The sequence below is a fragment of the Oncorhynchus clarkii genome, chromosome 4 (assembly GCF_045791955.1).
Source record: "Oncorhynchus clarkii lewisi isolate Uvic-CL-2024 chromosome 4, UVic_Ocla_1.0, whole genome shotgun sequence".
In the NCBI taxonomy this organism is placed as follows: Eukaryota; Metazoa; Chordata; class Actinopteri; order Salmoniformes; family Salmonidae; genus Oncorhynchus; species Oncorhynchus clarkii.
In genome coordinates this window covers 44338343-44353580 of record NC_092150.1, presented here as the reverse complement: position 1 = coordinate 44353580, position 15238 = coordinate 44338343, and the positions used below count along the sequence as shown (strand labels likewise).

At 41.8% G+C, this 15238-nt stretch overlaps 1 protein-coding gene across 2 annotated transcripts; it reads right to left on the bottom strand.

Annotated features, from left to right (window-relative positions):
• Nucleotides 1–1829: 1829 nt before the first annotated feature.
• Nucleotides 1830–12536, bottom strand: LOC139407516 (vitellogenin-like). 2 transcript variants are annotated; one of them, XM_071151312.1, is made up of 34 exons: nucleotides 12087–12536; nucleotides 11901–11921; nucleotides 11608–11759; nucleotides 11265–11516; nucleotides 11012–11173; nucleotides 10773–10921; nucleotides 10531–10681; nucleotides 10266–10423; nucleotides 10038–10203; nucleotides 8249–8374; nucleotides 7782–8000; nucleotides 7470–7687; nucleotides 7278–7375; nucleotides 7044–7168; nucleotides 6849–6950; nucleotides 6619–6738; nucleotides 6337–6523; nucleotides 6147–6240; nucleotides 5877–6062; nucleotides 5596–5755; nucleotides 5263–5476; nucleotides 4883–5178; nucleotides 4680–4739; nucleotides 4503–4577; nucleotides 4186–4392; nucleotides 3895–4046; nucleotides 3650–3797; nucleotides 3415–3541; nucleotides 3134–3317; nucleotides 2943–3037; nucleotides 2718–2812; nucleotides 2419–2584; nucleotides 2173–2334; nucleotides 1830–2064 (listed from the first exon to the last, which is right to left on the bottom strand). In XM_071151312.1, the coding sequence occupies exons 1-34, from the start codon at nucleotides 12124–12126 to the stop codon at nucleotides 1952–1954; spliced, it is 4980 nt and encodes a 1659-aa protein (XP_071007413.1). In that variant the 5' UTR covers nucleotides 12127–12536; the 3' UTR covers nucleotides 1830–1951. The 2 variants fall into 2 exon arrangements, with proteins under 2 accessions (XP_071007413.1, XP_071007414.1); XM_071151313.1 differs by having other exon boundaries at nucleotides 4883–5175; nucleotides 12087–12215.
• Between the last annotated feature and the right edge of the window lie 2702 nt (nucleotides 12537–15238).

Here is a 15238-nt window from a genome sequence, read left to right as displayed (position 1 = left end):
AATCAAATGTATTCATATAGCCCTTCGTACATCTCTATGGCTCTATATAGCCCTTCATTAGCTCTGACAAATTGAAAACTCTAGTCATTGGCGACTCCATTACCCGCAGTATTAGACTTAAAACGAATCATCCAGCGATCATACACTGTTTACCAGGGGGCAGGGCTACCGACGTTGAGGCTAATCTGAAGATGGTGCTGGCTAAAGCTAAAACTGGCGAGTATAGAGATATTGTTATCCACGTCGGCACCAACGATGTTAGGATGAAACAGTCAGAGATCACCAAGCGCAACATAGCTTCTGCATGTAAATCAGCTAGAAAGATGTGTCGGCATCCAGTAATTGTCTCTGGCCCCCTCCCAGTTAGGGGGAGTGATGAGCTCTACAGCAGAGTCTCACAACTAAATCGCTGGTTGAAAACTGTTTTCTGCCCCTCCAAAAATATATAATTTGTAGATAATTGGCCCGCTTTCTAGGACTCACCCACAAACAGGACCAAGCCTGACCTGCTGAGGAGTGACGGACTCCATCCTAGCTGGAGGGGTGCTCTCATCTTATCTGCCAACATAGACAGGGCTCTAACTCCTCTAGCTCTACAATGAAATAGGGTGCAGGCCAGGCAGCAGGCTGTTAGCCAGCCTGCCAGCATAGTGGAGTCTGCCACTAGCCCAGTCAGTGTAGTCAGCTCAGCTATCACCATTGAGACCGTGTCTGTGCCTCGACCTAGGTTGGGCAAAACTAAACATGGCGGTGTTCGCCTTAGCAATCTCACTAGGATAAAGACCACCTCCATTCCTGTCATTATTGAAAGAGATCATGATACCTCACATCTCAAAATAGGGCTACTTAATGTTAGATCCCTTACTTCAAAGGCAATTATAATTAATTATAATCAATGAACTAATCACTGATCATAATCTTGATGTGATTGGCCTGACTGAAACATGGCTTAAGCCTGATGAATTTACTGTGTTAAATGAGGCCTCACCTCCTGGCTACACTAGTGACCATATCCCCCGTGCATCCCGCAAAGGCGGAGGTGTTGCTAACATTTATGATAGCAAATTTCAATTTATACAAAAAAAATGACGTTTTCGTCTTTTGAGCTTCTAGTCATGAAATCTATGCAGCCTACTCAATCACTTTTTATAGCTACTGTTTACAGGCCTCCTGGGCCATATACAGCGTTCCTCATTGAGTTCCCTGAATTCCTATCGGACCTTGTATAGAGCCATAATATTTTGACTGCTGAGTGACAGAGGGACAAGTTAGTGTGGTTTTTAAGGTAATGTTTTTGTTCTTAGATGTCATTTGTACAGATTTAATGTCAAAAGTATTTTCATTGTATTACCTTTTGTTAAAGTCATGTAGTTTTATACATTTGAATGTCAGACAGCGTAATGTATTTGTTATCATAGTAAATATAGTTTTTTTCCTTAAATATTAAATATAATTTTAAAATGTACATTCAGTGAAATGTTGCTGATACACCAACACCAAATGTGAAAAGAGATATAGTTCTTTACATTGATTTATGAAATTGACAAACTGTCTTTCCTTTCAATTGATTGTGATGACAACAAAACAATATTGGTCTAAGCTATTGTATTTGTTGTAGATGCAGTGCAATGGAAATGGTATACTGAACAGTCATAGCAAGTTGCGCGTGTTTACAATATAACTCCTCTGTCAAGCTGAAGGTGTTTTTGGAACTGACGTCTTTTTTTAAAATAGTTTTTTTTATTTCATAATTCACCTTGAAAAGTGATTGCCATTAAATTTCTCTTATTAGAGGGCTCTTTTTGCAAATGAATGTATCAGAGACCATCTTTGAATGCACAGTTGGATTTATTACAATTTGAGTGGTCAATAATGTTGTAGGTTACATCTCAGTGATGTGAAATTACATATTTTCTGTTATAAAAGTTACAGTATCTGCTCCACCACAGCACTACATGCACTGCTCAGAGCAGCGACAGGCCACATGGGCTTCTGCCTTCTCCATCAGGTCCACACTCTTCTCATAGATGCTGCTCAGACCTTCAGAGCGGTTCAGGTTGGAATCTGTAATAGGAAAGAAAGTAAGAAATTAAGAACTGCAGATCAGTATTTATTGGATACATCAGAACAGTATGGTGTCTTCAGTAAAACAGTTGTCCATTATAGACTCACCGACGGGCAGGCAGTGGAAACCGATGGTGATGGGGGTGGTCCTCACTGGGAGGCATCCAGGCAGACAGCGCAGCACAGGCTCAACAGAGTAGCATTTGGACTCCCTGTCATCAACAATCACCTGCTTCTCCAGCTTCACAGACTCGAGCTTCATGAGACATTCTGACATAGAGAGGTACAGCAATAATATGTTAACTAAATGAACTGACATTTGTAATGCAGCATAAGCGGTAGGCTAAGACTTACCAGACGCATCGCGGCAGCTATCAGAAGGAAGCACCCAGGAATGGGCAAAGCTGACTGAGCTCTTGGTCAGGCGGCCACTGGGTGTACGGTACTCCTGTCTGTTTTCGCCATCAGCCTTTCCACAGAGTCCACAGGTCTGTCCCTTCATCCAGTCCACAACTTTAATCTGAGTGCCAAAATCACACAACAACTTAGAACAACTTTAGCTTATATTTTGGTAGCCTTTTAAACAAGTAATATGCTATTCATAAATGTAATGATACAGTATTATTGATATTATGACATAAGATTCCAATCACCTTCCATAAGTTGCTATCAAAGTAGACTTCTTGGAGACCATGGCTTGGGGCATAGAGAGACACGCCTTTACCCTTCCGATCGATCTTGATAGAACCTTAGGCAAGAAAATAAACAATGTTGTAGTTTATGGATGAGGCCATTTTCTATTATCTTATTACTGCAGTACATTAGATTATTCTAGTTATTGTGATGTTGATAAATAAGGTTGAAGGTGCATGAGAAACCTGAGGGGTCCTTGTATGGGAGGTTGTCGTTGGAAATTTCCATTTCATTGACCTTCACTATCACACCATGGTCCTCAGTGTATAGGTCAACATCGCTGGAAGTGTCAAAGATAACATTTCATACATTGTTATTGATGGAACTAAGAAATATATTTGTGTCAAAAGCAATTGTTTTCTAAAACAATACTCACATGTCAGAGATTTTCACATTGATGTGGTTTTGTTCAGATGCATGATCCTTCTTCAGCAGAACCATGAATTTGAGCTCTGTGGTGCAATCCTGAGCCAAAACTTGGTAGCAGGAGAGAGGCATCTTGATCTTGTACATCTTGTTGTTAAATGTTGTCAATGTGTCTCTGACCATGCTACATTTAACTGGAAAACAATAGTGTTAATTTATACCGTCCTTGCCTTTTTTAACGTTGTACTGTGACATTGTTTTGTTTTTAGTTTTTTTATTGTTTCTGCTTACCTGCGTTGACTTCAGAAAACAAGTAGTGGATTTTGTTAACAATGTTGTCATCAAAGGGAGAAAGATCAGTCATAGACTCAAATGGCAGAGAACAGGGGAGGTTCACACCCAGTTTATACAGTGTCATCTGTGATTTAGATACACAAATCCTCATCAGAAACAGTCAACCAAGAAGAGAAGTCTGGAGAAATAAAACAGCAGAAAATGCTATTGTGGGAAAAACAATGTTCCTCACCTTGGGTGTTTTCAGAATGACATCCAGGGTCCTTTCAGATGTGGCAACCACAGTGAATTGAATCTGTTTCTCACTATTTTTGTCTTTTTGCATTGGAACCAAGTCAGCCAGGTAATATGGGATGTACCCAGGGATGAATTCAGACGCACTAGAAGAGAAAAGGTTGCACAAATCAGAAGTTGTTCTTGATTTGTTCTGTAACATTATTCAGCTATCACTAGTAAATAACAAATGAGTAACCGTACATCCTAACATAGCGCCAAACAGCCTTGGGAACCTTGGGGAGTTTGTCCCAAGACAACCTCAGACGAACTGCAGGGCTTGGACCAACAAGACCAGTCTCAGCAGTGATAAAGGTGTTATAATCCTTGCACTCTGCCCCCCAAGCAATCTTGGCCTAATTAGGAGAACAAAATAAAGTGTAAATTTTTTTAGTATACATTAGTTGTTATTGCTACCCACGGTACAAGCTAAACATTAAAAAAATGATCAGAAAACGTATATTGTAGCACCATTTACAAGATATTTGATCTTACAGTGACTTTGTGTTTGCTGAGCAGAACACCATCAGCACACAGTTTCCAGTTGTCGTTCTCATCAAGGGCAGCCATAATGATCTGCAGTCTGGAAGTAGCTTTGTTCAAGTAAGCAGTAACCTGGTATCCCTCTCTCTTATGGTCAGCTCTCACTAAACGGAAGAGGATGATCACCATAGGGGCAAGTTTATTGCCAAGGAATTTGTCCTGAGAAGAGAAACACATTTTAAATCTTAATTCATCTCTGCGCTCTCTCCCAATGGCACACAATGAAAGAGATGATAATCTTGACTCAAGTTATGATGGTGAAGTGTCACCTGCTTGTAGATGGCATGGAAGCTAGAGGCACTGCTCTTGCTTCTGGAGATGACATTGGAGGTGGCTTGAGAGTCCTGCAAACAAACAGCAAAACCCAGGGTATTTATGGAAAAACTTTTATACAAACATTTATTTTTGTCAACCATATCGTAGATGAAAATTCCTCAATATTGTACCTTGTGATTCTTTTTGAATTTGCGGTCGTTGGGGTTGTAAGGCTGGTCGGGGCCGTCAGGCTATTTGGGTAAAAATACCAATACATTTAATAAATTCTCTTCACATTTTTAACATCTATGTATGTTTGCAACAAGTCTGTGCCTTGTTTGTCAACTCCATAAATATCTGACTCAAAGAGTTTTGTGACAAACAGTAGCCTTACCTTGGAGATGCGAGAGCTGGAGGAGCTGGAAGAGCTGCTGCTCTCTGATTTTCTGGATCTAGAGCGGGAACTACTAGAGCGAGAGCTGCTGGAACTAGAGCTGCTGGAACTAGAGGAAGCTCTGGTGCCGTTCTTCAGATCAGGCAGCAGAATTTTCTTGAGCTTCAACAGTACAGTTTTTCCCTCGGGAGCTTCCTCCTCTTCGTTCATGGTGATGACTTTGATAATCTTTTCTGCAGCCTTGGGTCCAACTTGCACTTCAAACTCCAGCCTCTCGATGGCGGGTTCAGATGCTGCTAAAAATGGAATGCATTACAAATAGCTAAACAAATTGTTGCAAGTATATGCTGAACTTGGCTTATTACCAAATGAATGCTTACATGGTTTCACAGAAATAAGGACTGAATGCTTTCCAATCATGTTGTAGAAAAGAGTGTTTCTGATGAAGGCAGCACTCTCTGAGGTAAATTCAAAGCATGCTTTGACTCCAAGCCTTTCGACACAGATTGTCTCCTCAAGATGGACTACAATTGCCTTAATGATGGGCTTGAAGTTGGATGGCAAATCAGAATAGATGATCTCAGAAGATCTTGACTGAAAAAATGATATAAATTCACAAAATGTATCAAATGTCTGGGGTCTGTGGTTAATCATTTCTGATTGGCAATGCTTATGTGGATTTAGTTTTGAACAAGTATTTCATACAAACTCACCAAACTTCCAGCAAAAGAGGCAGCAGAGTCTGCAATCATAGATGTGAACTTATCCCTGGACTGCTGTGTGCTTCTTGCTACTCCTTGGGCAGGAATCAAGGGAGTTATTCTCTCGGCTGGGACATCCTCCACATTTCTTGCCACAGCAAAGGTCTCAATGCTGTTTGAAGGAACATAGATCTCAAGAAAACTGTAGGTCGGCAGCCGTGTTAAAAAAATATGAACTTAATTTAAACAGCTATTACATCCTCTTTTCTGACCAAGAAAAATATTGCCCTTACTGTGCGGCAGCAATATGCTCAGGAGGGGAAACAGGGAAAGCTTCAAACTTGAAGTTGCCATTAGCGATGTCAAGCTGTGCTGCAAATTTTGCAGGGACAATTGTGCGGACCTTAGCTCTTGCCATAATAGCAGCCTGGATGAATGCAGTGTTCACTCCCATCACAGCAAATGTATGCATGACAATGCTACAGGAAGAGGAGACATTTGTTAAATTTACCAAGATTTGTGGTATTAATGATGTCATCAGAAAATATTGGTCTTATACCTACCTTGGTCTAACTTCGGCGTGTAGCTCAATGTTTGTTTTCAATAGCTGGGCAGCATGGAAGGTTTCAGGCAGAGCAGGTGTCAGAGTGGCACGGACTATGAACATAAAGATAAAAGCACATTCATATGGGAGATCAGACATCTAGCGAAGAACTACTAATTACTAAGCAAGAACTATTATGATATAGTTACCATTGACGTATGCTTTAGCGACAGCAGCAGTGTAGTAACTGAGCTCCATGGGCAAACCAACAGCGGTGGGGAAGATGCGACGCACCTCTGCAGCCAGCAGGGGCTTAACATACTGGAAAGTTGCTCCAGCCAACAGTGCCTTCAAGGCATTTCTTCCCAAAGCGTGTGCAGAAGGACTGTTGGCAAGCTGTGGGATATTATTAGGTTTAGCTGTTTTGTCCCTCAACTGTGAATGTTTTATGAATACTTTTGGAGACTATTAAGTTATATCATCTGTTGTACCTGAAGTGCCTGATCGATGATGGACTTGTCGATGTTGGCAAAGGCAATTTCCTGTCCAAAGAACTTCACATATATGGAGGCTAGGGGCTTGCTTGTGGCTAGGGACCTCCAGTCAGACAGCTGTGGATAGATGAGTAAAGCAAACCTGATTGATCAATTTCATTTAAAAAATCCACAGGGATTGAAGCAATTTAAGATAAATGTGTAACGTAGTGGTCGTTGATACTTACAGCCTTAATGACACGCCTCATCTTGGTGATCCTGTCAGCATTTTCAGGAGCTGGGGGTAATTTCAGAAGAGCCTCCTGGATTCCCTCAGTTCTCACTCCAACCTAAGGGGCAAACATTAAGCTTGGACAGTTAAAAAGTGTTTTAAATGTTCTCAATCATTATCATTTCAAGGTACTTTGAAAAAACGCCTTTACCTCAAGAACATCAGCAGCTGCTCCAGCAAAGTAGGTGCGAGCTTTGGCCACGACAGTTCTGGGGAAAAGGGTGGCAGCATCGTTGATGTAGAAAGCACTGGCAGCAGCACCAATCCTCAGGGGATCTTTAAGATGGGGAAAAATGACTGTTAATGAATGACTTTGTTGATGTTTAGTGAATGATGCTAATGGGCCAGTCGTTGCAAGCCAAGGAAGATAAGAGGAGGACCTTACTGGAATAGGCATCCAGGTGGATGGCTTGACTGAAGTGGCAGCTCAATCTTCTAAATTTGTTGCTGAGCATCTTGACAGCAACATTGCAGGCAGCAGCACTAAAATGAAGGAATAGCAACTATGTTATTAAATCTGATTCCATAGATATTGAGAGAGATGTAATGACATGTAAAGGTGAAAGAGTGCTCTTACACTGAGGCAAAGTCAGGGGCGGTGCTCCTGGTCAGGGACATCATGTGAGAGTAGGTGAAGCTAGCCACCTGCATATTTTTCTCTGTTTTCAGAATGCTAGCTAAAGTAATCACCAGGCCCATTGGGGGCTTTGTCTCAAACAGAACAATGCAGGCAAGCATGCGGAGCTCTGGGTGGAGAGCCTTGTCCATGAACAACTGCACAGCAACTTCCTGGACCTATTTCACAACAATAATGCAGAGATTTGAATGGACTTCGCCAATGAGAATCATGATGTTGTCATTTGCAATTTAATGGAGGGACTGTACTCACCATTCTAGGCTCCCTCTTAGCAATGTTCCTCAGGGCCAAAACTGCATCAGCCTGGACTCTCAGGGGCAGAGCAGCAGCTGCAGTTCCAAACACGGGCAGGAGCTTTGTGATTGGTTTAATGCTAGCAGGATGGCCAGCATTACCCAGAGCTTTAAGAACCATGGAGAGTTCCTCAAATTTGCTATTAGCAACAGCCTGAACAGCAAGTTCGTGGATGGGCTGTGGGAAGACATGTACAGTAGATATGTTTGAATAACCTCAATCAGTAGATCATCATATACATGAGATGACATCTACCTCTTTGAAGAGTATCCCAATAGCACTGATTTTGCTGATAAATCTTTTTTTGAGGGAAAATATACTTGATACGATTGTGATATGTTGCTATCTCACCTAGCTATCGTAAGAGCATCTATCTGTTAAGTGACTCAAATGTAAATTATTATAGGAAAATACATCCAGTTTACCTTCACAAGTTCAGCGGGGCAGTTGGGATGTTCAACACAGTATTTGGAAACCATGGTACCATAACCAAGCATGGTGAGCTCACGTAGAACTGGGTGTGTCTGAATCTTGTGGTTGAAAGCCAGGCTCTGGTGGTGAAAAAGGTATTGTTTTGAGTCATCTTTATATAATTTCTTACAAAATATTGAAGAGATAGGACAGTGTAGAAGGAGTAAAGTGGGTCCAGGATTCGCAACCAGACGGCCGCGAGCACATATGTGACCAGCTTCAAAAAGCTAGGCGTATGTCGCACATCACTACTTCACAGGAGATGCATTTGCAGTTTATTCTTTCAGAAATGCCTCCTGGAACATGTGAACTGTCATGTGCCTTCATAACAAACTTGTATGCCATCTGTAAATATGAATACAATTGTTAAATTAGGAGCCTAGTTGGTTTAGCCATGGAAAAATACCTTCCCGCTAGCCATGATTGGCTGAGATAATGAATGGGCTAATGAATGGGCTGGACATGCCGAGAGATGAGTTTGTGTTGGTCTGCTATGTAGCACGCTTCTGTCTATAACATGAGCTGCTCGGTATATGTCAATAATCCTTGCTACAGTGGCTTTTTTGAAAGATATAATGCTAGCCATGGAGATCTGCAAATGTGTTGCTACTGCGCTCAACAACATTGTTGCCCAGAATTTATTAGGTGCTATCGACAAAGATTAGTGGGAAAAAGTTGTGATGGACTACTTTCTGCACACGGTCAGTGTGAACCGAAGTGACTTGACACAACAACGGGCCCAACAAGCTGTAGCTTGCTACAAACCAAACAGAAAAGACACACTGCCATGAAATGTTCATCCATGTATACTGGTAAGAGTGTAGCTACATTCTCAGATATTACAAGTTTCAAATTTAGTCAGAAAGTCATTTTCATTGCAAGTTCAAGCGTACTGTTAGCTATCTAGCAAATGTTAGCTTGCTGGCTTGCTAGCTAACGGCACGTGTATGATCTCTGTAGTAATATTATTTGTATCTCAGAAAGCCACTTGTAATTGCTGATTATGGCCATCGATTGTATTTCATGAACATGTGTACATGTCCAGACAATAGTAACCATCCACTTAGCTACATGTGGCTGGGGGTGGTTATATAATTTATGTCACATGACCCATCAGTTTTGGACAAGTGTCTGGGTAAGCATAATGTATAATTATCAAATAATTATAAAATATTTTTATCCGAACACTTTCAAAGTCAGATTAGGATATAGGCCAAGGACTAGATAACGTGCATTTTTAACTCGAGTTTTCCCTATTTTAGGCTACTACTTTCACCACTTTTAGTCTTGAAATCTTTGGTTGTTTACTACACTACCTTACTCACTCTGTTTAGCTCATGGTCTCACATGTGAATCCTTAAAGAGATGGGTGGGGCTAGGGCTTTAGAGGGTGTGAACAATGCCGAATAGGTTTAAACGCAGAAGCTCTCCAGTAGGTGTAGGAAAAAATTCAAGGGACATTTTCTCAAAAGTGAGGTTACAAGTTGACCAACTTTCAAAGCAGAATTACTTTCGCATTGTTCCTCAACTGTGGTGTATGATATACCGTTTTGAAGATCTGAGTCCCTACTTTAAATTAAAAAAACACCAAATGTTGCTACATAAAACTGAATCGAGGCTCTGGGTCACATATGTGTTGAAGGTAATGGTGTTAACCACTAGACCACCTCATGCTACAATTTTTAGTCATCTTAATGAGGAAATCTATAAGAATGCTTAAACATCATTTAAAGGTTTACTTACTTCAACAAGCTTGACAGTCTCCAGATCAGCAGCCACCATATGCACAGCGGCAACCAGAGCCTGAGCAGCCTCAAAAATAGTGATGTCACCAGCCAAAAACTTCTCCTTGATGAATCTCACAGCCACTGAACTTCCGATAGAGGGGACAGCATCCAGGATCCAGTGTCTGAAAAAAGGTTTTCTGTCATTGTGTCTTTGTTTGAGCAATTGAGCAAGAATTGTTTTTACCTGTAAGCTGGTTTGGCCTTGAACTCAGCCCAGATGGCATTAATAGTCTCAGAGCTTGCCATGCGCAGGAGCTGAATAAACTGCAGAAACTTAAGAGGAGCATCTTCATGGACCGGTGCCGTGTTGTATGTGACCAGATGATTCAGGATCTTCACAGCCTAAACAATTATAATGAAGTGCTTGTATTAAACCTTTGTTATCTTTGGCTTTACATATTGTCAGGCTATTGTATCAAATAATAGATAGAGTCATTGAGTCACTGTACCTGAGCACGTGCGTTGCTGATCTTAAGGAGCTGAATGGGCATCTGGAGAATCTCAGTGGCAAACTCATACCGGATGGATCCACGGTGAACATAGTTATTATCGGGGACAACAATTGGATCCTTCTTGATCTCAACGAAAGTCAACATTTGTCTGTGAAAGGTAGTTCATGGGAAACTTTTAAACCTATAAACTTAATAAAATGAAAATGTTTTCCTTTTGTACCACAAATCAGTCAACATACTTTGCTTCCATTTGGGCAGCTCCTGACATCTCATTGAATGGTGTGAACTGATGGAGCTCAGTAACAGTGGCCTCCAAGATCAGAGCACCATTGTCAGCGGGCTTCATGAGGTAGTTGTAAGTGGCAGCTCCCATCAGGGCCTCCCCTCTCTGTTTAGACAAAACACAGAGTTGTATTGTCATGTGAAGTGTTTCTGGTTATGTTTTTCCAACCCCCAAAATAGATACTTATGCTCATACCTGCCGGCACTCTACACACTTCTCTGTGTAAGCCAGACCAAAGTCCTTCATGATTCTCTGCTGACAGTTATTGAGATCCTTGTTCTTGGTCAAATGGATGCGCTCTGCCTTGGCATCTTCCCTGATCACATAGTGGGTCTTGCACACTCCCTGAGCTCCAGCCTAACACAAAAGAGAGCATGAATGAGGAACTCAAACATTGCTTACTGAAACATGTTTTGCATCTACATATGAACATATATACAAGTTTTACCTCCTGCAACTCATAGACGTTTTGTGTCTTCTTGATGTTGAGCTGAAGAATGTTCAGGATACCTCTATGGACATTCAGCACTGTTTCAGAGACAGCAGTGGGGGCAAATACCTTACCCACAACACCCTTGGCATACTCAAACTTGATGGGAATCGAGAACTGAGCAGCCAGGGCTGAAGTGAGTTTTGCAGCTGGGACGAAAGGATCTTTGGGCCACACACCACTGTACTCTAAGATCTCAGGGTTCACAAGCTACAAGAAGATATCAATTGATGTATTAGTCAATGTAATGGACATCACATTAAGATATTGTTTGTGTGGGAACTTCATGTATATTTAATACCTTCAGCAAGTAGGTATTCTCTGCAACTGCACTGATAAGAACTTTGCTGATTACTTTTACTCCAGCTCTAGCCAGACCCTCCTCTGGCAGACCACCCAGGAGCAGTGCCTCATACTTGTACACATAGGTCTTACTGGCAGCAAAATCAGGGGCTGTAATAACAATCAAAACATATTTGATGATCTTGTGATCTGAGAACTGGTTTTACTTAATTTATTCAACTCAAAAAAAATGCAGAAGTGAAACTACCTAATAAACATAAGTAAAAATCCATAAAAATAATATGTACTTACCAAAGTTAACAGATTGACTCGCTACAAGATAAAACAAAAATGATTGTCACAATATGTTACTGAATGTTTTTCAAAAAATGTCATAGATACAGAATTGTACATTTCTATATTTACATAACTTAGTTATATTTACATGAAGTTAGTTATAATATCTGCACTAGAATAAGACAGAAAAACTGTACTTACCCACAAGGGCTAGAGTCAGTGCAAGTACTACTGCTCTCATGGCCAGTGTGATGTGAGGAACAACAGTCCCAGAACGCCTTTTAAAGAAATGTTCTGTCGACAAAACAATCGTAACAAAATATATAATTAACTAACGTTACATAAGTTGAGATCAGTATGTGCTCATAATAAAGCCTGTTGAGTGGGTTATCACTAGTTCTGAGGTGGCCACATACACCCATAGGTTAGGTTAACCTGCCCCACTGCCATTTAGCCCTTCACAGATCAATGTCCATCTAAGTCAGTTCTTTAATGAAAATTATCTGGAGAATCACGTGTTGTTTTATCCAACAAGTTATGTGTACTACAAACTTCATTTTTCTTTAAATATTACATTAGTTATTTTTCTCTATTTATCTGATAGACTGCATCCAATTTGTTGAGTAGAGTGTTGGAGGCTATTTTGTAAATGACATCGCCGAAGTCGAGGATCGGTAGGATGGTCAGTTTTACGTGGGTGTGTTTGGCAGCATGAGTGAAGGATGCTTTGTTGCGAAATAGGAAGCCGATTCTAGATTTAATTTTGGATTGGAGATGTTTAATGTGAGTCTGGAAGGAGAGTTTACAGTCTAACCAGACACCTAGGTATTTGTAATTGTCCACATATTCCAAGTCAGAACCTTCCAGAGTAGTGATGCTGTGCAGGCAGCGATCGGTTGAAAAGCATGCATTTGGTTTAACTTGCATTTAAGAGCAGTTGGAGGCCACGGAAGGAGAGTTGTATGGAATTGAAGCTCGTCTGGAGGTTAGTTAACACAGTGTCCAAAGAAGGGTGGATCAAAGAATCACCAGCAGCAAGACCGACATCATTGATGTATACAGATAAGAGAGTCGGCCCTAGAATTGAACCCTGTGGCACCCCCATAGAGACTGCCAGAGGTCCGGACAACAAGCCCTCCGATTTGACACACTGAACTCTATCAGAGAAGTAGTTGGTGAACCAAGCAAGGCAATCATTTGAGAAACCAAGGCTGTTGAGTCTGCTAATAAGAATGTTGTGATTGACAGAGTCGAAAGCCTTAGCCAGGTCGATGAATACGGCTGCACAGTAATGTCTCTTATCGATGGCGGTTATGATATCGTTTAGGATCTTGAGCGTGCCTGAGGTGCACCCATGACCAGCTCTGAAACCAGATTGCATAGCGGAGTGGGGATGCTTTAATAGTGTTATGCCCTGTCCTAAACCCTGATTGGTTTACATTCAAAATACATATATCTGGAAAAAAAGGAGCAAAGTTGTACATTTGCCAAGAATTCTAGAATCTTAGCTAGACAAGGAAGCCTTGAAAAGGGGAGATAATTATTAAGATCACTACTATCCCCGCCCCTATGGAGTGGTAGCACAAGAGCTGATTTCCATACTTTTGGAATACTGTCTTTCTTGATAATGTTTAATAAAAGATTTTAGGTTATTGAGCCAACAATGATGGGCACTGCACACTTAAGCAGCCCGGGATCCAAGTGGATACCCCCTGTGGATTTATTGTTGTCTATTGCTAGCAAAGCATCCATGACTTATTTTGTAAATAACCTAAAAGAAAAGCTTTGACTATAATTTCTCTGATCATTCAGCAAGTTTCCTCTATCAGCATTCAGCCTAACATCATTGTGAATAGGCTTAGAAGTTCTTTCAAAGAGAGCCCGCTGAAATAAAATGGCAATTAAATGCATCACTGATGACATTTTTTCTGTAATGAGGCCAGTGTCTAAATTAATTTGTTGTGGCAGACAGGAGGAAGAAGATCTCTTTAGGGATTTGACAGTTTTCCAAAATGATACACAATGATTCCTCAGTTGCTTAAAAGCTTGCCAGTCCGGGCCTAAGCCTCTGTTCCTGGCCTTGGCCCAAGCATCATCTCTATTATCCCTATTATGAATGACTTCTATAATAATAATAATAATTTTGTAATGTACCAGGCATTCAATCTACCTTTAACCCTTTTTTTTTACTGTAGCTGTAACGCCCGGGGTCGTTTGGAGAACACACACTTCTCAGCCTTGACGTATAGGTCATGCTCCAGCAGTCTACCAAGCACCTTGCGTACCAGAGACACATGCGCGGCGCGGGTGGTGGAATAGATCGGAATATTATTGATATAGACAACCACGCCCTGCCCGTGCAGGTCCCTGAGAATCTTGTCTACAAAGGCTTGAAAGACGGCTGGAGCATTCTATAACCCAAACGGCATGACAAGGTACTCATAGTGGCCCGATGTGGTACTAAACGCTGTTTTCCACTCATCTCCATCCCGAATACGCACCAGACTGACTATACGCGCTCCTGAGATCCAGTTTTGTGAAAAACTGTGCTCCGTGAAATGGTTCCACCGCCGTAGCGATGAGAGGTAGTGGGTAACTAAACCCCACTGTGATGGCATTTAGACCTCTATAATCAATGCACGGACGGAGACCTCCCTCCTTTTTCTTCACAAAAAAAGACGGGTGAGATGGGTGAGATGGAGGGCCGAATGTACCCCTGCCCCAGAGATTCCGTGACATATGTCTCCATAGCCAGCGTCTCCACCTGGGTCAATGTGTACCACGTGACTCTTGGGAAGCGCAGTGTTTACCTGGAGATTTATTGCACAATTCCCCTGTCGATGAGGTGGTAATTTAGTCGCTCTCTTCTTACTGAAAGCGATTGCCAAATCAGCATATTCAGGGGGGATGCACACCGTGGAACCCTGGTCTGGACTCTCCACCGACGTGGCACCGATGGAAACCTTCCAGAACACTTCTCTGACCACCCCTGGAGAACCCCTTGTCTCCACGAAATCTTAGGATAGTGACTAGCCAGCCAGGGAATCCCCAGCACCACTGGAAACGCAGGTGAATCGATAATGAACAGACTAATTTGCTCCCTATGATTCCCCTGCGTCACCATGTCCAGTGGAACCGTGGCCTCCCTGACCAACCCTGACCCTAACGGCCGGCTGTCTATGGAGTGCAATGGGTAGAGACTTCCATTGCGCTAGAGTCAGGACAACATTTACTGTTGATGAAGAGGCATACACCTCCCCCTGTCAATTTTCCTGAATCCAATGTCCTGTCCGCTCGGTGAATGGAGAATCCATCGAGTTGGATTGCCATGGGGGCAAGGCCAAGTGTTTTTG

Coding starts and splice junctions, on each gene's coding strand:
- LOC139407516 (XM_071151312.1), bottom strand. CDS start 12,126: ATGAGAGCAGTAGTACTTGCACTGACTCTAGCCCTTGTGG. Junction 7,688..7,781: donor CTAAGAGGGAGCCTAGAATG/GTGAGTACAGTC, acceptor GTTGTGAAATAG/GTCCAGGAAGTTGCTGTGCA. Junction 2,065..2,172: donor TTTCCACTGCCTGCCCGTCG/GTGAGTCTATAA, acceptor TTCCTATTACAG/ATTCCAACCTGAACCGCTCT.